This window comes from Lynx rufus, unplaced genomic scaffold (genome assembly GCF_022079265.1).
Source record: "Lynx rufus isolate CCGP_SWC_20201006 ecotype Redwood Valley unplaced genomic scaffold, mLynRuf1.p SCAF_9, whole genome shotgun sequence".
NCBI classification, from domain to species: Eukaryota; Metazoa; Chordata; class Mammalia; order Carnivora; family Felidae; genus Lynx; species Lynx rufus.
Genome location: NW_025814897.1, coordinates 648,390 through 674,712, shown reverse-complemented (window position 1 = coordinate 674,712; position 26,323 = coordinate 648,390). Strand labels below are relative to the sequence as shown.

The following is a 26,323-nucleotide window of genomic DNA, read 5'->3' as shown; positions in this document are numbered from 1 at the left end:
GATAAAGTGTGCACTCCTTAGCGCACAGACGCATTTACCCCTCCAATCTCCTGCCTGGACAGGCTACTGGGATTCTGTGCTCTGGCATTCCACGTGCTCTCCTTCCCAGAGCACATCACTCCTTCTACCACTCTTGTCCTGCACACACACTCATCCCTCTCTGTCTGGAGTACCAGGGCTCACTCATTTCATAATTAATCCCTAGTCTCTTCAAAGCTTTGTTGAAGAATCTTCTATTCCATGAGGTCTTTCCTCAACTACAATGAAGACTGAGAAAATGAATTGTTCTTAGCTCTGATCAAGGGAACTACTGGCCACAGATATTCTAAAAATGGAAGTACTTTAGTAAATAACATTATGTACAGGCAAAATATAAACATTAATTAATGTCTCCATTGTAAATGTCTTTATATAAATAAATATTACATATTATTATCATTACTCTTGGGGTACTAGTCTATACTTTTTGAAGTATTACACTTCTCTCCTAGATTGTACACTAGGAATTGTATTTTACCACGTTCTTCGTCCCCATATCCCCTTTACAAAGCCTGACTAATGTTATGCAAGTGGTAGCTTTAATAAACATTTATAATAAATAAATGGAGACATAAAAGATGTCACAGGGCACTGTGTGATGGTTGATCGACTCTATTGCTTCTAATAATTCATTTAAGCTCCTGGAGAGGAACCACAAGCCATTACCTTTTTCAAGACACCCAGGAAAGATTCTCCATGAGGAAACACCCATTTTTCCCATACAGTTACTCCTTTTATCTAAAAATATATCACTACAATTCAACACTATTTTTTCCTTGAGGTGAAGATAAATAATGAACATCAATATTTTAAAATGGTTTGAATGATAGTTTCCATAGAAATTTATTCAACATAGGCAGCACTGTAATACCAAAGACAATAAATTAGAATTTTGCCTTATTCTGGAAGCAATTTATATTCTACTCTACCTTAATTTAATCTGTGAAAATAAAACATTAAACTCTACAAGGGTGAGGAGTAACTGATGAAATGGCCTACAAACTCAGTAATAGAAAGCTATTTAATTATTACATATTAATAATTATACATAATAATAATAGATTACTTACCTCCAATTTACTGTTGGTCTATGGGAAGAGGGAAGGTTTACTTCTGATTTTAAGTTGGATTCCTGAATTTGTTTGAGGGCTTCTTCCAAAGGAGGAACTGGTTTTTGAAAAGCTAAGAGAATAAAGAAAAATCAAATAGTATAGAATCACTTCATCTTCTATTCTAACTGGTCAATAATAAATACTACTTTATATTTATTTATTTATTTATTTATTTATTTATTTATTTATTTATTTATTTAAGCAACTCTTTCTTTTATTTTTTATTTATTTTTTTTAACGTTTTTATTTATTTTTGAGACAGAGAGAGACAGAGCATGAACGGGGGAGGGTCAGAGAGAGGGAGACACAGAATCTGAAACAGGCTCCAGGCTCCGAGCTGTCAGCACGGAGCCCAACGCGGGGCTCGAACTCACGAACTGTGAGATCATGACCTGAGCTGAAGCCGGCCGCTCAACCGACTGAGTCACCCAGGCGCCCCAATAAATACTTTAAAACTTTTGAAAAAAGAAAATATTTTTTAGAATAGTGTAAATATTTTAAATTTAGATATTTAATTACTCAAAGAGAAACTGTGACCTCAAAATTCACGTCACCAATTTTAAGAATATTTATCTGGAAAAAAAACTGAGAAATGTTCAGGCCCTTCATCCCGGCATGCAAACCACACTGTATTTGATCTCATGACTCCATAAATTTCTGACAAAATTTATTAATATTCTTATGAAGAAAAAGGGAAGGTATAAAAACACCAGCTGATGTTTACTGAGCACTTACCATTACAGACATTATTTTTGAGCATGTTGTAACAAATGTAATCCTCACTACAGCCTGTGAGGCATATGCTCTTTGAATCTCCATTTTGCAATGGAGGAAACTGAGGCATAGAGAAGGTAAGTATCTTGTTCGAGGTCATAGACCACGTGGACGTTCGTTGACATGCTACACAGTACAACCTCTTACCCAACTCTACTTTGCGTGCGTAGTAGCCACTTTGCAAAGCCCTTTTGCTGGGCACGTTGGTCTCAACGTACTCAACCTCTCCTAGTTCTCGAAATACCCTTTCACTTATGTGGTCAAGTTGAAACTCAGCTGTCTTAAATGGAAACTCACCTGCTTAAATGGAGGCATTATTTTGCATTATTTTGCATCACATACTACAGAAAACTCAAAGCCTGGAGGTAGGGTAGCTGACTTTCTAGCTCTCTACAGACACCTCCAAACTGTCTTTCCTCCTTCTCCTTTAAAAATCCTGTATGTTTTCAGGCTTTTTCATTATTGCAATCTTTGTTATTTACCTTAAAATTCTAAAGCAAAGCCAGTACATTATTATGTATGCTTTAGTTCAGACGGAACTCTAGAGACAGTCCATTTCCTTAATTAAGAGGTGATGGCATAATATTCTGATGAATACAGCTGTATGACAGGGCTTGCAGGATATTCCAATCATAAAGGACCAATCCTTTTGAGGCAGATATTGTCAAGTGTTATATATCAACTGGTTTTCTAATTGGTATACTCAATGTCTAACATGGGTTTTTGTTGGTGAAAAGAACAGCCTGGTGAATATCTTGTTGAATGTTAAAAATGGGATTTCTTTGTTGAAATTAAAGGTATTCAAGACAAGTCCATTTTCATAAATATATTTTAATCACTCCCTACCTTTACATGAACAGGGAATAAGAATGCAGGGAGGTCTATATCCTTTACCCTATCGGTGATCTCTGAGTCTTGATGTCTACTCAGCCTTGTGTCTGACCGTTAATACAGGAACATTTCTCAATGTCCAATGCCAGATGGCACAGTTCTGTCTCTGGAATGTGGCTGTGTGTATCTCGGCAGACCTCTCATAGAAGGTATAGTTAGAGTACCTACAAGGACAGAAAGCTGGGACTTTATTCAGCTCACTGAACAAGCTGTATGAATGTTCTGTGTCTAGTCATACAAGATTAGAGTCTGAGACTTGCTTTTATTAACCTTCACCACTTGATGCCTATCAAAGAGAGCCTAAACACTAATTTTAATGCTAATTCAGGTCAACAAAGACATTACATCGAAGAGACAGATGTACCTGTATGTTCACCCCAGCATTATTTACAACAGCCAGGAAATGGGAGCAACCTGTGTCCACTGATAGATGAATGGATAAAGAAGATATGGTATACTGGGGCTCCCGAGTGGCTCAGTTGGTTAAATGTCCGACTTCGGCTCAGGTCATGATCTTACAGTTCGGTGAGTTTGAGTCCCGCACTGGGCTCTGTGCTGACAGCTAGGAGTCTGGAGCCTGCTTCGGATTCTGTGTCTCCCTCTCTGTGCCCCTGCCCCATTCATGCTCTGTCTCTCAAAAATAAATAAATGTTAAAAAAAATTCAAGAAAAAAGAAGATGTGGTATATACACATTATGGAATATTATTTAGCCATCAAAAAAGAATGAAATCTTTCCATTTGAGACAATGTAATGGACCTAGAGAGCATTATGCTAAGCGAAATAAGTCAGACAGTGGACAAATACTGTATGATGTCACTTACATGTGGAATCTAAACAGAACAAACCAAGTGAACAAAACAAACAGACTCACAGAGAGAGGAAACAAACTGTTACTAGGGAGGGCAAAGGTTGAGGGGCTGGTGCAGTGTGAGATAGGTTGGGGGGTTGGATTAAGAGGTATAGACATCCAGTTGTAAAATAAGTAAGTCATGAGGATGTTATGTACAGCACAGGGAGAAGAGTCAGTGACGCTGTTAGAATTTTGTGTGGTGACAGATGGAACTAGACTTATTGTCAGGATCATTTAATAACGTATAAAAATAAAGAATCACAATGATGCACGCCTGAAATGAATAGGATATTATATGTCAGTTATACTTCAGAAAATGAAAACTACCTTAGATCAGTGTACGACCACCCATGACTGCTTCTTGTTGCTGTTAATCTAACGACTCCTGGTTACCACCCCTCATGCGCTGGGGATCCTGGAAGCCTGTTATTTTTCAAGTCTTACTGCAGACCACAGCTGCATTCCTTCATTTAGCCCAGGAGCTCTGGTTTTTCCAGTTCTTCTACCCTAATATGCTCACTCCAACGGTTTTCTGACCTCATTCAAACCCCCAGCCTGCTGCCCTTCTTTGTAGCACGGGGAAGAGCCGACCACCAGGCTTCCTGGTGAGCTTGCGGTTAGCCTTCAGGGTTTGGGAATAAAGTGAACTAACAGTCAATTAAGTAGTAGTCTTTCATAGCTTTGTTCTTGCTCTTCACTGATAGCACTGGCTTTTCTTAAAATTTTATTTTGACAGGGGTGCCTGGGTGGCTCAGTCGGTTAAGCGTCCAACTTCGGCTCAGGTCATGATCTCATGGTCCGTGAGTTTGAGCCCCGCATTGGGCTCTGTGCTGACCGCTCAGAGCCCGGAGCCTGTATCAGATTCTGTGTCTCCCTCTTTCTCTGACCCTCCCCCGTTCATGATCTGTCTCTCTCTGCCTCAAAAATAAATAAACGTTAAAATAAAATTTATTTTGACATTTTGCATAGGTGACATATTCATACTCAGAAGTGAAAAATATACATGATACATTTGGAAGTCTTGTTCTCCTTGGTCACTTGTATATTCTTTCACTGTTTCTTTATGCAAATACAAGCAAATGTAAATACAGTAAAACTTTGGATTGCGGGGAACTTGTTCTGTGAGTGTTCCGCAAGATGAAATTTCTCTAATAAATTTTAACTAGATAAATGAGTGGCTTGCACTTGTTGCAACTCGTCGCAAGATAAAGGAGTGATGCCAAATGTCACATGATCAGAACTGAGCCAATGGTTCTTGAAATTCACTTTGGCATATGAGTGCTTTGGTTTATAAGCATGTGTCCGGAACAAATTATGCTCACAAACCAAGGTTTTACATATACATTTTAATTTTGACAACGACTTCTCAAAATCCATTTTTTGGTTTTTCTTGCTCTACCTACAGTATACACTGGTATGTGTTAAGATTCTATTTTAGGCCCTACCCTCAATCTATGGTCTATATCCTGTTGTTTAGTTTATCTTTCCCATGGCTTCATTTATCAACTATATATCCATTCATTAGTGACTCTTAAATATATACATCTCTATTCTGTATCTTGTTCTTAAGTTTCAGACCCACATTTCTAGTTGCTGATTTGATTTCTCCATTTGGACAAGCCAAAGGAGGCTCAAAAGCAATACATTTAAAACTTAATGATCATTCACACTTGTAACCTGATTCACCCATAACCCTGATTAATATGATCATCTACCAAAATCATTAGTTCTGTAAAAATGTCTAAAAACGTGTGAGGCTCTCTGCAAAATCCTAGGGCACTGTTCTCCACCCTTGCCACTTTCCATTGATTGTAACTGAAATCTACTGATTACATCTCCTGAATATATTACCACTTCCCTCCACATCCAGTACAGTGCTTTAATTTAGCAGCTGGACCTCTCTTGCCACAAATAACGAAATAGTCTCATACTAGTCTATCTACTTCAGTGTCTTTACTGGAACCCAACATCCATGTTGTAACTGTAATTATCTTTCTAACAAACAAATCTAATTATAGTAGAGACCCCAAGTTTCCCACCCAATATCCATTTTCCCTTTCTTCCTTGGCAACAGACCCTACATTAATAGTTAGAGGAGTAGCAATAGAGCCTTAAAAAAATTTTTTTTCATTTTTCAGTACCCCCCGCAAATGAAGTTGCCAATTATAAATTACACTAAGCAGACATATGGATATTTCTAGGAACATAATTTAAAAGGAGCTCAGAGGTACAACCTTTTTTCCTTTACAATTCTTCCTTCTTCATGCCTACAACATGGCATGATGGCTGGAGCTTTCGCAGGTGCAATGTGACCATGAGGGTGAAGATATAAATCACAAACTAAGAACAGTTGAGCTGAGAGACAGAGGCATTAGAGTTCCCAGTGATACTGCACAGTCCCCAAACGAGCTGTGACTGCCTACCTCAGGACTTCATATTATCAGAGGGAGAAATAAACCCCGCCATATTTAAGCTGTTATTATTTTTAATGGTGTTACCACCTGCCCTTACTCACTGTGACACACAGTAATGGCTTCATTTTCATTTAAAAACCTTTAAGTGGATTGCATTTTGGAGAAAGACAAAACTCCTAGCATGATATGCAAAGCTCTTTGGGTCCTGGTTCTAACTTAGTTTTTTAGACTTACATTCATTTTTCTTCACTTTTTCCCCACCCTATGCTTCAGGATACACCAAAATACATAATTTATTTGTGAAAGCTTTTCCTTCCGCTGGGGATTAAAAAATTTTTTTCTCTATGCATGACAAAATGCTCATTCTTCAAGATTCAAATTAAGTCATTTTTTCAGGGATAATGTCCTTGATGTCCCTGTACAGCTGTAGTTTTCTTCCTTCTGTGTTCACACAGAGCTTCACATATTTTGTTACCACAGCAATCATCAGTGTATTTATTGACATTGTTTACATTATTCCCACCTCCAAAATAAGCTGTGAGATCTTTAATGGTAGAGTAGGACTAGATTTCTCTCTGTCTCAGACCAGGGCTAAGTACAATGTAGTACAACGTATGTTTGTTGAACATAAAGGTTTGCCTGTCCTTTTCTTTTTGAAGCTTTGACATTTTATTCTTAATTCTGTGTTGCTATTTAAGGTATAAAAAATGTAGATGTGATACCAAAGAATCAACCATACTCATATTTAGATTCTTAATAGCTTCTAGGTCTCAGATTGTTGGATTGTATCACTTTGTACACTTTATTTTTATTTAAATGTTTCTCAAACAGGAATTTGAACCAAAATGTGAATAAAATACCAGAATGAATGTGACACTAATTTACTGAACCTAAATGTTAAATTTTCTTTTTACTAAATCAGTTTTAAAAAGACAAAGCATTGTGAGCCAGGATATAGTAGAATCAAACTTGCAAGCTTTCAAAATTTACTAATAGAGCCAACAAAATATTCTCCAAGTTAAAGCTAAATCAAATTACAATTTTTCACTTGGTTAAAACCTTATTACTCAAAGGCATATTTTTTTAGTTTGAATTTATACTTCCTTTCTTTTTTTTTTTTTATTTTCTTTTTTAATGTTTATTTTTGAGGGGGAGAAAGAGGGCAAGCAGGGGAGGGACAGAGAGAGAGGAAGACACAGAATCTGAAGCAGGTTCCAGGCTCCGAGCTGTCAGCACAGAGCCCAACACAGGGCTTGAACTGAAAAACTGTGAGATCATGCATGATCTGAGTCGGAGTTGGACGCTCAACTGACTGAGCCACCCATGTGCCCCTATATTTTCTTTCTTTTAAAAAAAATTTTTTTTTCAACGTTTATTTTTATTTTTGGGACAGAGAGAGACAGAGCATGAACGGGGGAGGGGCAGAGAGAGAGGGAGACACAGAATCGGAAACAGGCTCCAGGCTCTGAGCCATCAGCCCAGAGCCCGACGCGGGGCTCGAACTCACGGACCGCGAGATCGTGACCTGGCTGAAGTCGGACGCTTAACCGACTGCGCCACCCAGGCGCCCCTATATTTTCTTTCTTAATTTATCATTTTACTGCCTACTCAATATTGAATATTAGATATAACTTTCATTTTTGTTCTCAGATTGTTCTAGAGATTAAGGTACCTGCTCTCCTCCGTTGTGAAAGAGGAATATGGGCACGTTGGAATTTTTCAGTGACTTCTTCAAACTTCTCTTTTCTTTGTTGAAGTATTTGTTCTCTGATTTGTTGTTCTCTTTCTTCTTGTTCTTTTCGTTTCTCTTCAAAAGCTCTATATTTAAAACACAAAGTAGATAACTGAATTAGGGATTAAATTTTAAAAATCTCAATACAAATAGCTTCAAACTGGTGATTTATTATACAGTGATGTTTTCATATTTCAAAAGTCTACTTACTTAGAAACAAATTAAAAAAAAAAGGCCCTTAGATAAGAATTTTAATATCTTTATATGTGGTAATTCCAGAACCTTATCCAGGCCTGGCAGGCCTACATACATGTTTCCACCTCCCAAAGCCTGCTGTGGAAGCATTGTTACTATTTTCTGGAATGTGAAGAGCTAATTCATTGGTGAAAGAATCAGTCTCACAAATTATGGGGCAGTCAGGACAATGCTGTATATTTCTTTTTTTCTTTTAGACCAAAAGTTTAAAATTGGCTGTCATGATAAGTCTGAAGTATGCTAAAAATCCATGCAATTTACGTAAAAATCTTGATTTCCACCTCCTCTGGAAAATATGTAAGATTTGTCAAGTATGAACTCCTATTCACACATTCCCTATTTTTCTTAACTTTCCTATTTAATTTATTTCTGATTGCACCTGGGCACTTGAGTTTATATTCTCTAGTTTCATCTGTTTCAAAAAATTAATTTTGCTTGTGAAAAATATGTGTGTGTGTTTCAATAATTATTTGCTAGACAATGAAAAAAATGGAAAAGGAGGCTTGCAATTCACTGGTTGAGAAACTGCCAAGTGGTTCTCCTCTTCAGAAAGCATGGGGCTGAGAGGTGGTAGGTAAGAAGTCTTTAAGATTTTTAGTGCCATGCATTACTATTAACCATCCTTCCAAAGGCCTTCACTGGCTGGAGCATTATTCTACTCTAAATAACTCAGATTTAGGGAAGTACACTTCTGGGAAGTAGGGATATGTATATTTAAGTGGTCTTACCCCAGTGGTAGGTAGGAGATAGTGGGTTTGATGCAACAATTACAACACTGTATTGCGAACTTCATAACATGCAGACATAAAGAAAATCCATGAGCAAAAGGATGCCAACACGGGGGTGGGACTAACAGAATCATAAAGTTGAAGGATCCTTATATTTATGTGAAATGGTCCAGTTATAACTCTAAATAGTTAAGAATGAATATTATAATGCCTAGAGGAGCCACTAAAAAAAAAGTAAAACTGAAAATATTTTGACTAACTCAAAGGGAGGCAGGAAAGGAAGAAGAAACAAGAAGAAAAAAAAATAGAACTGATAGAAAACATAGTTAAATGAGAGACCTACATCAAACTGCTTTAAGAATTATTAGATGTAAAAAGACTAAACACAAGGCAGAGTCTTGTTTTTGGGAGACAGTTCTCTGTAAATATTTTGTATTTCTGCACAGCCCAGGTTCTCTGAATGAAGACATTCACAGCCAACTTAAGAGTGTGTGTGTAGACAGTGCAGTATAGTAAAGCAAAGAAAGGTCTCCCTTCCTGGAGACGTGGGGTAGCGAAGATAAAGATCTCTCTCTTCTCCAAAGAGTGCTTACACTCCAGATCAAACATAAGGTTTCCTTCTCTCTGAAGAGGGGGATAGCAGCGGCCATGTAGTTTCCATGTGTCGTGGTTCTTAGTCTGTAATGAACTAGTTCCTACTCCGTGCAGGAGCCATCTGGCCCTCACAGCATTGCCCTTTGGGGAGTAGACTTTAGGAAACTGACACAAGACATTGCTTTGGCTACGCTTTTTCCACGAGTGATACACAGTTTGTTTTCTTTCAGCCTGCCACAATGCATATGAAATAGTGGTAAGCTAAAAAAATTAGCTTGCTTGTCAAAACCTCAGATCCTATATAGTTCTTCACAGTTTCTGATTTAGCGCTTGCTAGACTGAATATAACCAAGACACAAGAGGATTTCCACAAACACAGACAGGTTGAAAGCAAAAGGATGAAACAGTAGAAGACATTTACTAAATTAATAGCAGACAAAGTAGACTTTAAGACAGGGAGTATTACCAGAGATGAAAACAATATTTCATAATGATAGAAGGGTCAGCTCATCAAGGCTACATAAAAATCATAAATATGTATGTACCTAATAAGAGACCTTCAAAATACATGAAGCAAAGAACTAAAGGGAGAAACTGATGAATCCACGATTATAGATGCATATTGCAACATACCTCTCAATAATTGATAGAACAGTCACAAAAAAAATATCAGTAAGAATACAGATTTGAACACTATCAACTACCTTGACCTTGTTGATATTTACAGAACAACTATTTAGGCCCAACAATTGCAATACATATTCTTTTTGAGTGCAACATAAGAAATCTTACATTGGCCCATAAAACAAATGCCAATGAATTTCATAAGATTTAAATCTTAGAGTATGTTCTCCAATTAAAAAATAGATTTATATTAGAAATCAATTATGGTATCTAGAAAAGCTCAATAATTGGAAATTAAGAAAAAAACAAGAACATACTTCCAAATAAGCTATAGGTCAAAAAAAAGAAATCAAAAGGGAAGTAGCAAAACAAAATGAACAAAATGAAAATGCAGCATACCAAATTTATTGAGTGCAGTTGTTCAGAGGGAAATTTATCTTATTATTTTTTTAGTGTTTATTTAATTTTGAAAGAGAGGGAGCAGAGGATCCTAGGCAGACTCTGCATTGACAGCAGCAAGCCCGATGTGGGGCTTGAACTCATGAACCGTGAGACGGTGGTCTGGGCCTACGTTGAATGTCTAATCAACTGAGCCACGCAGGCGCCCCCCGGAGGGAAATTTATAACTTTACATGCCTACAGTGGAAAACGATAAAAACTTTAAATCAGTGATTTTAGTTCCCACCTTAAGAAGATGGAAGACGTGCAACTTTATTCTTTGGTAAGAAGAAAGGAATGAATAAAAGAAGAAAGCAATGAAACACTAAACTAAAAAATAGAGACCACACAGACTAAAGTTGTGTTTGAAAACCTTAGTAAAATTGATAAACTCCTACCAAGAATGATGAATGAAAAAAAAAAAAAGAGTGAAGAAAAAAAAGTAAACAAAATGATCACTCTCATGAATGAAAGATAGGCTATCACTACCAATACCACAGACATTAAAAGAATAATATGACCAACTTTCTGCTAATAAATTCAACAACTTAGATAAAATGGATCAATTTCTTGAAAGAATCAACTTAGCAAAACTGACAAAAAAATACAAAAACTTTATTAATAAATTTAATTTATAATTAGCAAGCTTCCTACAAAGAAAACTCCCTGTTCAGATTTTTTATTATTAGTTTTTGTCAAACATTTAAAGGAGAAATAACAATCATAGAACCTTTTTCCAAGTATAGAAGTGGAGGAAACACTTTTTCAACATATTTTATTTATTAAAAAAAATTTTTTTTAATGTTTATTTATTTTTGAGAAAGAGAGACACAGTGCAAGTGGGAGAGGGGCAGAGAGAAAGGGAGACACAGAATCCGAAGCGACTCCAGGCTCTGAGCGGCCAGCACAGAGCCCGATGTGGGCTCAAACCCACATGAGATCATGACCTGGGCTGAAGTCAGACACTTATCCAACTGAGCCAGCCAGGCATTCCCCCCACCACCCACAACATATTTTATAAAGCTTGTATAACTTTGATCTCCAAACCTCACAAAGATATTACAAGAAATTTATAGACCAAACTGTACACAAAAATGCTTCACAAAATATTAGTAAATAAAATCCACCAGTTTATTAAGAAAACTCCCATATCACCAAATGAGAGTTACCCTTAGAAGGCAAGGCTGACTTGATATCTCAAAATTAATCAGTAAAAGAAAAATAAATAAAAAATAAAAAGGGATGCCTGGATGGCTTAGTCAGTTGAGCATCCATCCGACTCTTGATTTCAGCTCAGGTCATGACCTCAGGATTGTGGGATCAAACCCTGCATTGGGCTCTGTGCTGGGCACAGTCTCTCTCTCTCTCTCTCTCTCTCTCTCCACCCCCCCCCCCCCCCGTCTCCATCTGCCCCTCTCCCCTGCTCACGTGCTCTAAAACAAACAAATAAATAAATGTCAAAGTTAATCAGTAAAATTAACCACACTGACCAAATAAAGGAGAACAGCTGTATGACAATATTGAATACATGTTCATGATAAGAACTCTCAGCACACCAGGAATGAAAGGAAACCTCCTCAATCTGATAAAGGGCAATTATCAAAAATCCATAGTTAGCAGCACAGTTAACTGTAAAATAGTTAATACTTCCCTCTCCAAAGGGACAAAAGGCAAAAAAGCTCATTATATTGTCTCTATTCCCCATTACACTGGAGCTCCTAAAAAGTTCAACAAGGCCAACATAAAAACAAAAGGCACATCAATTGGAAAGATGAAGTTAATTCCCTTTATTTCAGATGACATGATTATACAAACAGAATATGCTAAGGAATTTAAAAATAACTCCTAGAACTGATGAGTGAATTTAACAAGTTCTCAGAATACAAGGTCAATGTAGAAAAATCAATATTTCTACATATAACAATGGAAAATGAAATTTAAATCCATTTAAAACAGCATCATAGAATTTGAAATACTTAGGAATTATGTAACAAAAACCATGTAAGAACTTCACTTTGAAAACCAGAAAATACTGCTAAAAGAAATTATACAAACAACAACAACAAAAAGAAAAAAACAGGAGAGAGGAAAGGAGAAATATACTGTGTTCATGGATTTCATGTATTACAAGACTCAATATTGTTATATCAATTCTTTCTAAATTGATCTGTATGTTCATCATGGTATGTTCAAAACCATGCAGGTTATTTATATGGAAAAGCAAAAAATACCAAGAAGAGACAAAACAATCTTGAATTAAAACAAAACTGGAGGGTGTGGTGCCTGGGTGGCTCAGTTAGTTGAGCTTTGGCTCAGGTCATGATCTCAAAGTTCATGACTTCAACCCCTGCATTTGGGCTCTGTGCTGACAGCTTGGAGCCTGCTTCGGATTCTGTGTCTCCCCCTCTCTCTGCCCTTCCCCTGCTCACACTCTCTCTCTCAAAAAATTAGTAAACACCAAAGAAACAAGCAAACAAAACTGGAGGGTGTGCACTGCCTTATTTCATTATGAAACAGTGGTTCTCAACTGGGGGCAATTTTGCCCCTTCCCTCTCAGTAAATATTTGGCAATGTCTGAAAACATTTTTAATTGAGCCGCCACTGGGCATACTATTGGTACCTAGTAGGTAGAGGCCAGGATACGTCCCATAATACATCTCATCCAAAATGTCAGCAGCGTTGTTGAAAATCTCTGCCATAATGCCGCAATAAGCGAGGCAGTATAGTCCTGGTGTAAAGATAAACAGACCAATGGAATACAATATGGAATACAGAAATAAACCCCCACATACATGGCCAATTCATTTTTTTTAAATATTGTTTTTTTTTTTAATGTTTATTTATTTTTGAGACAGAGAGAGACACAGCATGAGCAGAAAGGGGCAGAGAGAGAGGGAGACACAGAATGTGAAGCAGGCTCCAGGCTCTGAGCTGTCAGCACAGAGCCCGACGCGGGGCTCAAACTCACGAACCGCGAGATCATGACCTGAGCCGAAGTCGGACGCTTAACCGACTGAGCCACCCAGGCACCCCATGGCCAATTCATTTTTTAAAAAGGTGGCATGGCCACTAAACATAGAAAGGAATCGTTTTTCAACAGATGCTGCTAGAACAACTGGACCAACTCAAAGGAATAAAGCCCAGCCTTACATAAGAGCACAGACACAGACTCTGATATGGATGGTAAGCCTAAAAGCCAAAACCAGAAACTTTCCAGAAGGAAACAAGCAGACACTCTTCATAACCTTGGAATAGACAAAATGTCTTCTGGAGTACACAAAAAGCTTTATCTATAGGGGCTCCTGGGTAGCTAAGTCACTTCAGCAACTGACTCTTGATTTTGGACAGGTCATATCTCACGGTTTGTGATTTTGAGCCCCATGTCAGGCTCTGTGCTGACAGTATGGAGCCTGCTTGGGATTCTCTCTCCCTCTCTCTCTGCCTCTCCCCTACTTGCACTGTCTCTGCTAAATAAACTTTTTAAAAAAGATGTTTATTGGGGCTCCTGGGTGGCTCAGTCGGTTGAACATCTGACTTCGGCTCAGGTCATGATCTCGCTGTCTGTGAGTTCAAGCCCTGTGTCGGGCTCTGGGCTGACAGCTCGGAGCCTGGAGCCTGTTTCAGATTCTGTGTCTCCCTCTCTCTCTGACCCTACCCCACTCATGCTCTCTGTCTCTGTCTCTCTCTCCAAAATAAATAAACATTAAAAAAAATTATGTTTATTTATTTTGGAGAGAGAGTGAGCACAAGCAGGGGAGGGGTAGAGAAAGAGGGAGACAGAGAATCTGAAGCAGGCTCCAGACTCTGAGTTGTCACCACAGAGCCCGACATGGGGCTTGAACTCACTGAGAGATCATGACCTGAGCCGAAGTCAGATGCTTAACTGACTGAGCCACCCAGGTGCCTCAAGCTTTTTTTTTTTTTAATCACTAAATATAGAACAAAAAACTGACAAACCATACTTCATCAAAACTTAAAACTGCTTTATGAAAGATTGTATGAAGTAAATAAAAAGGCAGGCCATAGACCGGAAGAAAATACTTGCAATATATATCTCTGACAAAGGAACTATATCCAGAATATATAAAAAAATCTTACAACTTAAAAAGAAGACAATCCAATTAAAAATGGACAAAATGGGGCACCTGGGTGGCTCAGTTGGTTAGTGTCTGACTTCAGCTCAGGTCATGATCTCATGGTTCATGGGTTCGAGCCCTGCCGCAGGCTCTGTGCTGACAGCTCAGAGCCTGGAGCCTGCTTCAGATTCTGTGTCCATCACTTTCTGCCCCTCCCCTAGTCATGCTCTGTCTCTGTCTCTGTCTCTGTCTCAAAAATAAACGTTAAAAAAACTTTTTTTTTAAATGGACAAAATATTTAACAGAGATGTCACCAAAATCACATAAAAATAGGTAAGCAGGGGAGTCCAAATTACAACTACTTCATATCTACTATACAGCTAAAATTAAAAAGACTGACATTGCTGGTGGGTGTGTAAAATGGTTAGTCCTTTCAGAAAACTTTGTGACAGTTTCATATATGGATAAACACAAATGTACCCTAGGATTTAGCAATTCTACTTTTACTCAAGGGAAATGAAACATATGTCCAGAACAAGATGTCTTATAGTAACTGATTCTCTCAAGTTTTACAATTTCAGCTTGAATTATCTTTCAGTCGGCAGCTTTATTAATAGCCTCAATTATAACAACCTAATGTCCATCAATAGGAGAATCGATAAACAAATTATGATATATCCTGACAATGCAAAACCACTCAGCACTAAAAAAGGGATAAACGGGGCGCCTGGGTGGCGCAGTCGGTTAAGCGTCCGACTTCAGCCAGGTCACGATCTCGCGGTCCGGGAGTTGGAGCCCCGCGTCAGGCTCTGGACTGATAGCTCAGAGCCTGGAGCCTGTTTCCGATTCTGTGTCTCCCTCTCTCTCTGCCCCTCCCCCGTTCATGCTCTGTCTCTCTCTGTCCCAAAAATAAAATAAACGTTGAAAAAAAAATTAAAAAAAAAAAAGGGATAAACTAGTGATATATGCAATGACATGGGTAAATCTCAACATTAAGTAAAAGAAACCATTAACAAAAGTGCAAGGACTGGCAAAACTAATTCTGATGACAGAAATCAGAACAGTGGTTGTTGAGGGGTGGAGACTGATGATAATGGATTTGAAAGTATATGCAAGGGAATGACAGGGACAAACTAGGGAGTGAGAAGCTCAGTCTGAATAGAAGTGAGAACTCAAGGGATAAGAATAACAAAGAAAGGGTGATAAGATAGATGGACTGGGGTGGGGTCTTACAATTGCTAAACTCGGGGTACAAGAGGAAGTGACACGGAGAGGCAGGTGGTACAGATCATAGATTGAGATTCCAGGAACCGAAATTTTGGAGGTGGAGAAATAATTGGTGGTAGCTGAGGTGAGATGCCACTGAATGGGTGAAGTTCAAGAAAATGATAGGTCACTATGTTGAATGGGTGATCCATGAAGATACTGAAATTACAAAGAACGATCACTGGAATAGTGGTTGAAAGGGCGGGCCTACGCCGGACGGACTCTATCTTGTTCTGTGTCCTTCACCTTGACCACGCCTCCTCCCCTTGAGTAACCTCCCGCTCACCTGCCTAACAGGACTCCGACCCAACCCTTCCCCAGCCAATCGGCTGAGGCCACAGCCATTACCTCACCAACTGCCCCTAGGCCCCAATAAAACCTTTGTCCTTTTGAAACTGGCTCTCTCTGGCATCTCACCGCTGGGTCGGTGCAGGTACGGGATTGAGCTCGAGCTAGCTCGAATAAAGGCTCTTTGCTTTTGCATCGGACTCGGCTCCCTGGTGGTCTTTGGGGATCATGAATTCTGGGCATGACAGTGGTAAGGAGGCAAGAAGAGCCAGGTGCTAAAACTTTCAAGCAATGACACAGAGGATCTATAGAGCATCATAATAATAGTGATATTATTACGACAGGTAATAGTGTAAGACAGGTAAGACAGGTAATAGTGAGCAGTACAGTTAGATAGCATGTGCTTTAAAAGATCTTTGGGACCAGGGTACCCTGTACCCACTCTGGCCCATATCCACGTTAGCTATGGCTATTCCAGCAGGGTAGTCACAGCATAGATTGCCCTGGGATCCCCAGCCCATGCCAGACATAGCTCCAGTCACCGGCACGCACAGTCTACACAAGGAACAATGACACACAAGACCATTCCATCATGTTTAGGAGAATTATCTGTTCCACCTGATTCATAGAAACAAACACAGAAAGTAAAGCAAAATTAAGACAGAGGAATATGCTCCAAGTGAAATAAGACAAAACCTCAGAAAAAGAACTAAATGAGAAGGAGAGAACAAATCTACCTGATAAAGAGTTTAAAGTAATGGTCTTCAAGATACTCACCAAACTGGAGAAGAGTGGTTGAACTAAGTGAGAACTTTAATAGATAGAAAACATTAAAAAAGAACCAATCAAGATTTGAAGCATACAATAACTGAAATGAAAAATACACTAGAAGGAATCAACAGGAGATTAGAAGAATGGATCAGCAATCTGGAAGACAGGGTAATGGAAAAAAAAAAAAACTCCTAAGCTCAACAGCAAAAAGAGGAAAAACAAAAAGATTGGTTAAAGGATCTCTTGGACAACATCAAACAAACAAATATTTACATCACAGGGATCTCAGAAGGAGAAGAGAGAGAGAAAGGAACAGAAAGCATATTGGAACAAATAATAGCTGAAAACTTCCCTAACCTGGGGAAGGAAACAGACATCCAGGTTTGGGAAGCACACAGAGTTCCAAACAAGATGGACCCATGAAATTCTCTCTACACTGACACATAATAATTAAAACACCAAAGATGAAAAACCAAGGAAGAATTTTAAAAGCAACAAAGGTGGGAGCACCTGGGTGGCTCAGTTGGTTGAACATCCGACTTTCGCTCAGGTCATGATCTCACAGCCCATGAGTTCGGGCCCTGCGTCAGGCTCTGTGCTGCCTGCTTTGGATTCTGTGTCTCCCTTTCTCTCTGCCCCTCCCCGGCTCATGCTCTGTCTCTCTCTCTCTCTCTCAAAAACAAATAAACATGAAAAAAAAAAAAAAAAGAAAGAAAAAAAGGCAGCAAAAATGAAGCAACTAATTATGTATAAGGGAAATGCCACAAGGCCATCAGCTGATTTTTTTCAACAGAAACTTTGTAGGCAGTGACATGATATATTCAAAGTGCTAAAAGGAAAAACCCTAGAACTAAGAATATTCTGGTTAGCAAGGCTATCACTCGGAATAGAACGAGAGATAAAGAGTTTCCCAGACAAAAATTAAAGGAGTTAATTTACTATGAAACCAGCCTTACAATAAATGTTAAAGGAACTTCTTTTAGTGTAAATGAAAAGGCCATAATTAGAAAATTATAAAAAGAAAAAATACCATGACTAAAAGCAAATACACACTAAAGTTATAAAAGCAATCATTTGTAAAGCTAAAAAGTTAAAAGACAAAAGCAGTAAAATCAATTTTATCTAAAAAATTAATTAAGGGGAACTCAAAAAACATAAAGATGTAAAATATGACAATATATACATAAAATATGGAAGAGGAAGTAAAAATGAAGTTCTTTTAGAATGTGATGCTATATTCTTAGGATATATGAATCTCATGATAACCACAAAGCAAAAAACTATAATAAATACAAAAAGGAAAGAGAAAGAAAGCCAAGTCTAACACTAAATAAAGTCATGAATCACAAGGAAAGAAAGCAAAAGAAGAAAGGGACAGAGAACTATAAAAACAATCAGAAAACTATGAACAAGATGGCAATAAGTACATATCTATCAATAATTACTTTAAATGTAAATGGTCTAAATGCTCCAGTGAAAAGACATGGGAGGGTCTCCATGGGGAGGAAGAGGATTGAGGACCAAGGGTCTGCTGCCTCCCCTTTGTGCTGTGGGACCAGTTCTTTCGGGGGGGGGGGGGCGGTTTATCAGGGGTGGATACCCATCCGCCTCTCCCAACAGCATCAAGGACATGTGATTGGTGCTGAGCTATAGGTGTAGCTCCAAGGACTGGAGACCTCAAGTGCTCTGGGAGGACAGACATACCTCCCCATCCTCAGCTGAGGAAGACACATTTCCATTCAAGGGCTCAGAGTGGGCCGTGGCCAGCATGGCTTCAGCAGCGGGAGGAGCACAGCATGACATCAGTGCAGTGGAAGACACAGCTCTGTCCTGCTGCGGCCACCTGGCCACCCGGGACCACCCGGGAGGAGCCTTGTAACAAGAGTCAATGTGGGCGCCTGGGAGGGCGGTGGGGCAGGAGGACCCGAAGCTCACCACACCCAACAGATACACCTTGGTAAAAGCCACATGGGTCGGCAAACCCCGAAAACAACCCAAAAAGTGGCCAGTCTCTCCACAGTTAACAGTAGAGGGGAGGCCACATCAAGATGGGTGGGAGGGTGGAGATGTGGCCAGGAACCAAACTTCCAGTGAGATTAACCACGAACGAACGGGAGGGTCACCACAGGCATGAAGAAGGCATGGAACTGGACCCCCCACCAGGCTCCCCAGACACAGGGGCCCTGCACCGGGAGGACAGATCCCTAGAACATTTGGCTCTGAAAGCCAGTGGAGCCAAACTTCTTGAGATTTTACAATCATAGGCTTAACTCTGGGTACTTTAAAATCTGTGAGTTTAGCTCCGGGAGAGGCAGAGGGTGAGGGCTACAGGAAACGGAGTCCCTGCCCTTAAAGAGACAGCTAACAAACCACCGCTGTGAGCTTTTGAGCTAAGGCATAGAAACAGCAGTTCGCAAAGTGCCTGGGGCACACAGGAAGAAGATTTAGTTACTAACCCCAGAAATTTGCTGGAGGGCCAGGGATCTTTAGGAGGCTTCTCACTTCTCCAAGAACAAACGACCTGGTACAAATCTGGATAGTGACATGCAGAAGAATGAACCTGGACCACTTTCTTACACCATACATAAAAATAAACCCCAAATGATTTAAAAATCTAAATGTCAGACTCCAAACCATGAAACTCCTAGAAGAAAACAAAAGATATCCAAATAATCTCTTGGACATCAACCATAGATGTCCTCAGGCAAGAAAAACAAAAGCAAAAACAAAAGCAAAACTATTGGGACTACCCCAAAATAAAAATCTTTTGCACAGCAAAGAAAACCACTGACAGAATGAAAAGGCAATGGAAGAAGACATTTGCAAAATGATATATCTGATAAGGGCTTAATATCTAATATAAATAAAAAAATTTATACCGTTCAACACCAGAAAACTGAATAATCCCATTAAAGATGGTTAGAGGACCTGAATACACATTTTCCCAAAGAAGATACACAGATGGCCAATAGGTACATGAAAAGATGGCTGTCACTCATCATCATGGTAATGGAAATCAAAACCAAGTGAGGTATCACCTCACATCTACCAAAATGGCTGTTATTAAGAAGGTAAGAAAAAATAAGTATTGTTGATGATGTGGAGAAAAAGGAACTCACGTGCACTGTTGGAGAAATGCAAACTGGTAGAGCCACTGTGGAAAACAGTAGGAAGGCTCCTCAAAAAACTAAAAAGAGAAATATCACATGATCCAGTAATCCCATTATTGGGTTTTTACTCAAAGAAAACAAAACATGAATTCAAAATGGTATATGCACCCCTATGCTTATTGCAGGATTATTTACAATTGTCAAGATATGGAAGCAATCTAAGTGTCCATCAACAGAGGAATAAAAAAGATGTAAATATATACATATGTACACACACACACACACACACACACACACACACACAGGGATATTACTTAACCATAAAAGGGAATGAGATCTTGCCATATGAGACAACACAGATGGACCTAGAGGGCATTATGTTCAGTGAAGTAAGTCAGACAGACAAAGACAAATACCATAAGATTTCACCTAGAAGATCTAAAAAGCAAAAGAAACAAAGTAGAAACAGATCCACAAGTAGAAAAAACTGATGCATGCCAGAGGGGAGAGGCATGAGGGAAGGGGCAAAATGGGTGGAGGGGAGTGGGAGATTCAGGGGGATGAAAGGCACAGCATAGGGAACACAGTCAATGATATTGTGACGGTGTTGTATGGGGATAGATACACTTATGGGGAGCATAAGGTACAGAGAGGGCCAATCACGTTGTACACCTAAAACTAATGTAACAATATATGTCGACTCTATTCCAGTTAAAAAAAAGGGTGCCTGGGTGGCTCCGTCAGTTAAGAGTCTGACTTGATTTTGGCTCAGGTCATGATCTCACCCTTAGCGAGACAGAGCCCCGCACAGGGCTCTGCGCTGACAGTGTGGAGCCTGCTTGGGATTCTCTCTCCTTCTCTCTGTTCCTCCCCTACTCATGTGCAAGTGCATTGTACACTGTCTCTCAAAATAAATAAACTTAAAAAAAGTTAAAAAAATAAAAGAGCTAAGGGACTTTAAAGAAAAGTGCAATGGTTAGAAGAGACAATGAAAAGCAATAGTGACTCTTCAGGCCTCATCCTGTGTGTCTATCAAGTATCTACTATAGTGTCTTAACATACTTCCCACAATATCACCTACTCCTTCCCTCCCACATTCTTTATCATAAACAAAAATAGAAGCTGTAAGCAGAGAATTTGTTCCATACCTAAAAATTACTTGTATCCATATTAACCTCAATTTGAGTTCTAACAAATTTCTAATACAATCACATGTCTTCAACTCCTTTGTCTTACTTTTCCTTTTGGTTAAACATTCCCGTGTCTGCTCTCTTCCAAAAGGCACCAACTACACTTATGGGTAATTGCTTATGTAACTGACTTTTGTCTTTGGGACAGGGGATACAATCAGGATTGTAGGGACTGATGTAGAAAGTAAGTTTGGGAGAAGTCTTCTGGCAAAGCAAAGTTCATCACTGCACATAAGATGGACTGTGAAAATGGAATAGAACACCACTCATTTATTACAAGTGCTCACCACGGCCAGGCAGTGCATCAGAATTTCATGTGTACGGTCTTGCTTTAGCCCACAATTCTGGGAGTTGAATATTTTACAAATGAAAGAAATGAGTCTTAGAAAGGGTAAGTAATTTTTTCAAGGTCACATAATCATTAAATAGAACAAACAGGGAGTCTAAGCTAGGCAGTCTGACTCTTCCTGGTTTTTAATCGCTTTCCTAGAGACCATATAACAGACTTTCTATAACTTTTCTCAAGGCACCTCTATTCTCAACATCGACGCATACACAACTTTGCCTTCCCATGGAATCCTAAGCTTAACTTACCATAGTGTTTATCTTACTAAATTGTAATTATCTGTTTACTTTTCTGTATTGCTTATGAGACTTCAAGTATCACAAGACAGATAATGTGTCAGCACATAACATAGTGCTTGAAACATAATAGGAACTACATAGAATTGCTGAATAAAAGAATTAATTGTATTTTAACTATCTCCCCCATCAGATGCTAAGTTTATTAAGTGTGGGGACTGAAATTTTAATTTCTGGAATCTTGGTGCCTAACACCAAGCCTTGAACCTGAAAGATGTTTAATACATAATTGCTGAATGAATGCTTGTTCATATGTCAGCTTCAAATATAATCAGAGCACTTCTAAAAGCGGTTATTTATTATTTTGATTTAACAATTTATCTGCTGGGAATATAACGGTAAACAAAAATAGATGTGATCTGTGCAGTTTTTTTTTTTTTTAATTTTAAACGGTGAAAGCACATGAATGGTGGAGAGATGCAGGGGGAGAGAAAAAGAGAGGGAGAGAGAATCTTAAGCAGGCTCCACACTCAGCATGGAGCCTGATGTAGGGCTCGATCCCACAACCCTGGGATCAGGACCTAAGCCGAATCAAGAGTTGGACTCTCAACAGAGTGAGCCACCCAGGTGTCCCTATGCAGTTATTTATAATCTAATGAAGCAAGCTAACAAAAGCAAGTATACAAAGAATTACTGATTGTCATAAGTGCTGTGAAGTAAAGAAACTCTAGTCCAAGACAGAGAACTTATTTTATTTTTAGTTTTTTTAATGTTTGTTTATTTTTGAGAGAGAGAGAGAGAGAGAGACAGACAGAGCATGAATGGGGGAGGGGCAAAGAGAGAGAGGGAGACACAGAATCCAAAGCAGGCTCCAGGCTTTGAGTTGTCAGCACAGTGGGGCTCGCACGGCTTGAATTCACGAACCATGAGATCATGACCTGAGTTGGACGCTTAACTGACTGAACCACCCAGGTGCCCCTAAGGGAACTCACTTTAAATGAGGTGAAACAGGGAATATTTCTCTGGAAACATAACATTTAAGCTAAAAATTCAGAATACGGCCAGTCATGAAAAGAAGTGAGTGGAAAAAAGTGCTCTAGGTAGAAGGAAGAGCATGCCAAAACAGTAAGTTGGGAGAAAAAGAAAGTAAGACAATAATACCAGTTTAGCCAAGTTCGACAGTGAGGAACGATGAATTTCTAAAGCTAACAGGTGATGCTTTTTTTGCTATAATCAGGGAGCAATTCTGATAGCAAGTTACCATCACTAGTATTTAATACTGTTCTCTGGGCTCAAATGCATATACAAAGTAATAATAATTTCACACAGTACTTTCTAGGACCATAGGAAATAATGTGTGTTCCAGACTGAATAAAATTAAACCAGGGATGGAATGTGATCAAGGACAGAAGTTTCTACTCCTGAACTCAGTGATGGGCTCAACAAAAAGTTTTGTTTTTAAATTTTTATTTATTTTTTCAATTTACATCCAAGTTCATTAGCATATAGTGCAACAATGATTTCAGGAGTAGATTCCTTAATGCCCCTTACCCATTTAGCCCATCCCCCCTCCCAAAATCCCTCCAGTAACCCTCTGTTTGTTCTCCATATTTAAGAGTCTCTTATGTTTTTGTCTCCCTCCCTGTTTTTTTTTTTATTATTTTTGCTTCCCTTCCCTTATGTCCATCTGTTTTGTATCTTAAAGTCCTTATATGAGTGAAGTCATATATTTGTCTTTCTCTAATTTTGCTTAGCATAATACCCTCTAGTTCCATCCAAGTAGTTGCATATGGCAAGATTTCATTCTTTTTGATTGCCAAGTAATACTCCATTGTATATATTTACACCACATCTTCTTTATCCATCGATGGACATTTGGGCTCTTTCCATACTTTGGCTATTGTTGATAGTGCTGCTATAAACATTGGGGTGCATGTGCCCCTTTGAAACAGGGATAAATACCCTTGGATAAATACCTAGTAGTGCGATTGCTGGGTCGTAGGGTAGTTTTACTTTTAATCTTCTGAGGAACCTCCATACTGTTTTCCAGAGTGGCTGCACCAGTTTGCATTCCCACCAGCAGTGCAAGAGAGATTCTTTCTCTGCATGTTCGCCAACATCTGTTGTTGCTTGAGTTGTTAAGGTTAGCCATTCTGACAGGTGTGAGGTGGTATTTCATTGTGGTTTTGATTTGTATTTCCCTGATGATGAGTGATGATGAGCATCTTTTCATATGTCGGTTTGCCATCTGGATGTCTTCTTTGGAGAAGTGTCTATTCAGGTCTTTTGCCCATTTGTTCACTGGATTATTTGTTTTTTGGGTGTTGAGTTTGATCAGTTCTTTATAGATTTTGGATACTAACCCTTTATCTGAGATGGCACTTGCAAATATCTCCTCTCATTCTGCCGGTTGCCTTTTAGTTTTGTTGATTTTTCCTTGGCTGTGCAGAAGCTTTTTATTTTGATGAGGTCCCAGTAGTTCATTTTTGCTTTTGTTTCCTTTGCCTCTGGAGACGTGTTGAGTAAGAAGTTGCTGTGGCCAAGGTCAAAGAGGTTTTTGCCTGCTTTCTCCTCGAGGATTTTGATGACCTCCTGTCTCACTTAGGTCTTTCATCCATTTTGAGTTTCTTTTTGTGTATGGTGTAAGAAAGTGGTCCAGGTTCATTCTTCTGCATGTTGCTGTCCAGTTTTCCCAGCACCACTTGCTGAAGAGACTGTCTTTATTCCATTGAATATTCTTTCCTGCTTTGTCAAAGGTTAGTTGGCCATATGTTTGTGGGTCCATTTCTGGGTTCTCTATTCTGTTCCATTGATCTGAGTGTCTGTTCTTGTGCCAGTACCATACTGTCTTGATGATTACAGCTTTGTAATACAGGTTGAAGTCCATAGACAGAAAGTTTTAATAAGCAATCGTAGAGGTGACTGATGTAGTTCTTTCCCTCATCACCGACTCCCCTTCATGCAGTTATCTGCCAGGCATTGTGGTAAGTACTCTGGGAACAGATGGGGCTTGTGATAAAAACAAGACACCTGCTCTTGCCACTGTAGAAGGCAGAGCTGGAAAGGCACGGTGCTGCTTCCCATTAACCCTGGAATCAGTCTTTTTTTAAGGTAATCATCACTTTTTATGTCTTTTCAATTTATTTATTTAACTCCAAGTTAGTTAACATACACTGTAGTATTGGTTTCACGAGAACCCATTGATTCATCACTTACATATGACACCCAGTGCCCATCCCAACAAGTGCCCTCCTTAAGGCTGATCATTCATTTAGCCCATCCCCCACCCACCTCCCTCTAGCAACCCTCAGTTTGTTCTCTGTATTTAAGAGTCTCTTATAGTTTTCCCCCTCTCTGTTTTTATCTTATTTTTGCTTCCCTTCCCCTATGTTCATCTGTTGTGTTTCTCACATTCCACATGAGTGAAATCATATGATATTTATCCTGAATGACTTATTTCACTTAGCATAATATACTCTAGTTCCATCCACATTGAGGAAACAGAGAGCTTTCCCCCTAAGGTCAGGAACATGACAGGGATGTCCACTCTTACCACTGTTATTCAGCATAGTCCTGGAAGTCCTAGCTTCAGCAATAAGATAACAAAAAGAAATAAAAGGCATACAAATTGGCAAGGAAGAAGTCAAACTTTCACTATTGGCAGATGATATGATACTTGACATGGAAAACCTAAAAGACTCCACGAAAAATCTGCTAGAACTGATACATGAATTCAGCAAAGTCACAGGATATAAAATCAATGTGCAGAAATCAGTTGCATATCTATAACACCAATAATGAAACAGCAGAGAAATCAAGGAATCAATCCCATTTACAATTGCACCAAAAACCTTAAAATACCTAGGAATAAAGCTAACCAAAGAGATAAAAGATCTACATGCTGAAAACTATGCTGAAAACTACACAAAGCTTGTGAACAAAATTGAAGACACAAAAAATGAAAAAACATTCCATGCTCATGGATTGGAAGAACAAACATGGTTAAAATGTTGATACGGCTCACAAAATCTACACATTCAGTGCAACCCCTTGAAGTTAGCCTTTTTCATGGAAGAAACATGGCCTGTCTTAGCAACTTAAAAAAATTCATTTACTGATTTGTGCTTGGAAAACATAAACTGGGGCACCTGGGTGGCTCAGTCAGTTAAGCATCTGACTTCAGCGCAGGTCATGATCTCACAGCTCATGAGTTCGAGCCCCATATCAGGCTCTGTGCTGACAGCTCAGGGCCTAGAGCCTGCTTCAGATTCTGTGTCTCCCTCTCTCTCTCTCTGCCCCTCCCCTGCTCATGCTCTGTCTCTCTCTCAAAAAAATAAACACTAAAAAAAAAAAAGAAAAGAAAACCACAAATTGTATATATTGAAGGTGTACAATATAATGTCTATATGTGTAAACACTGTGAAATGATTGTCTAAACCAAAGCTGTGGACATATCCATCTCCTCCTATAGTTATCTTTTGCTTTTTGCTGATGAGCAAACTGGAGGTGTACTCATTTAGCAAATTTCAACTATACCATACACTATTAATTAATTACAGTCACCATGCTGTACATGAGATTTCTAGA

At 39.0% G+C, this 26,323-nt stretch overlaps 1 protein-coding gene across 1 annotated transcript in view; it reads right to left on the bottom strand.

Moving 5' to 3' along the window:
- The window catches only part of CEP126 (centrosomal protein 126), a 103,359-nt gene that overhangs the window by 59,462 nt on the left and 17,574 nt on the right, over nucleotides 1-26,323 (bottom strand). The window contains exons 3-4 of the mRNA XM_047070717.1: nucleotides 7,755-7,900; nucleotides 1,110-1,221 (exon numbers count right to left, since the gene is read on the bottom strand). Of these exons, the coding sequence (XP_046926673.1) occupies nucleotides 1,110-1,221; nucleotides 7,755-7,900 (258 nt within the window). The remainder of the gene's footprint in view (nucleotides 1-1,109; nucleotides 1,222-7,754; nucleotides 7,901-26,323) is intronic.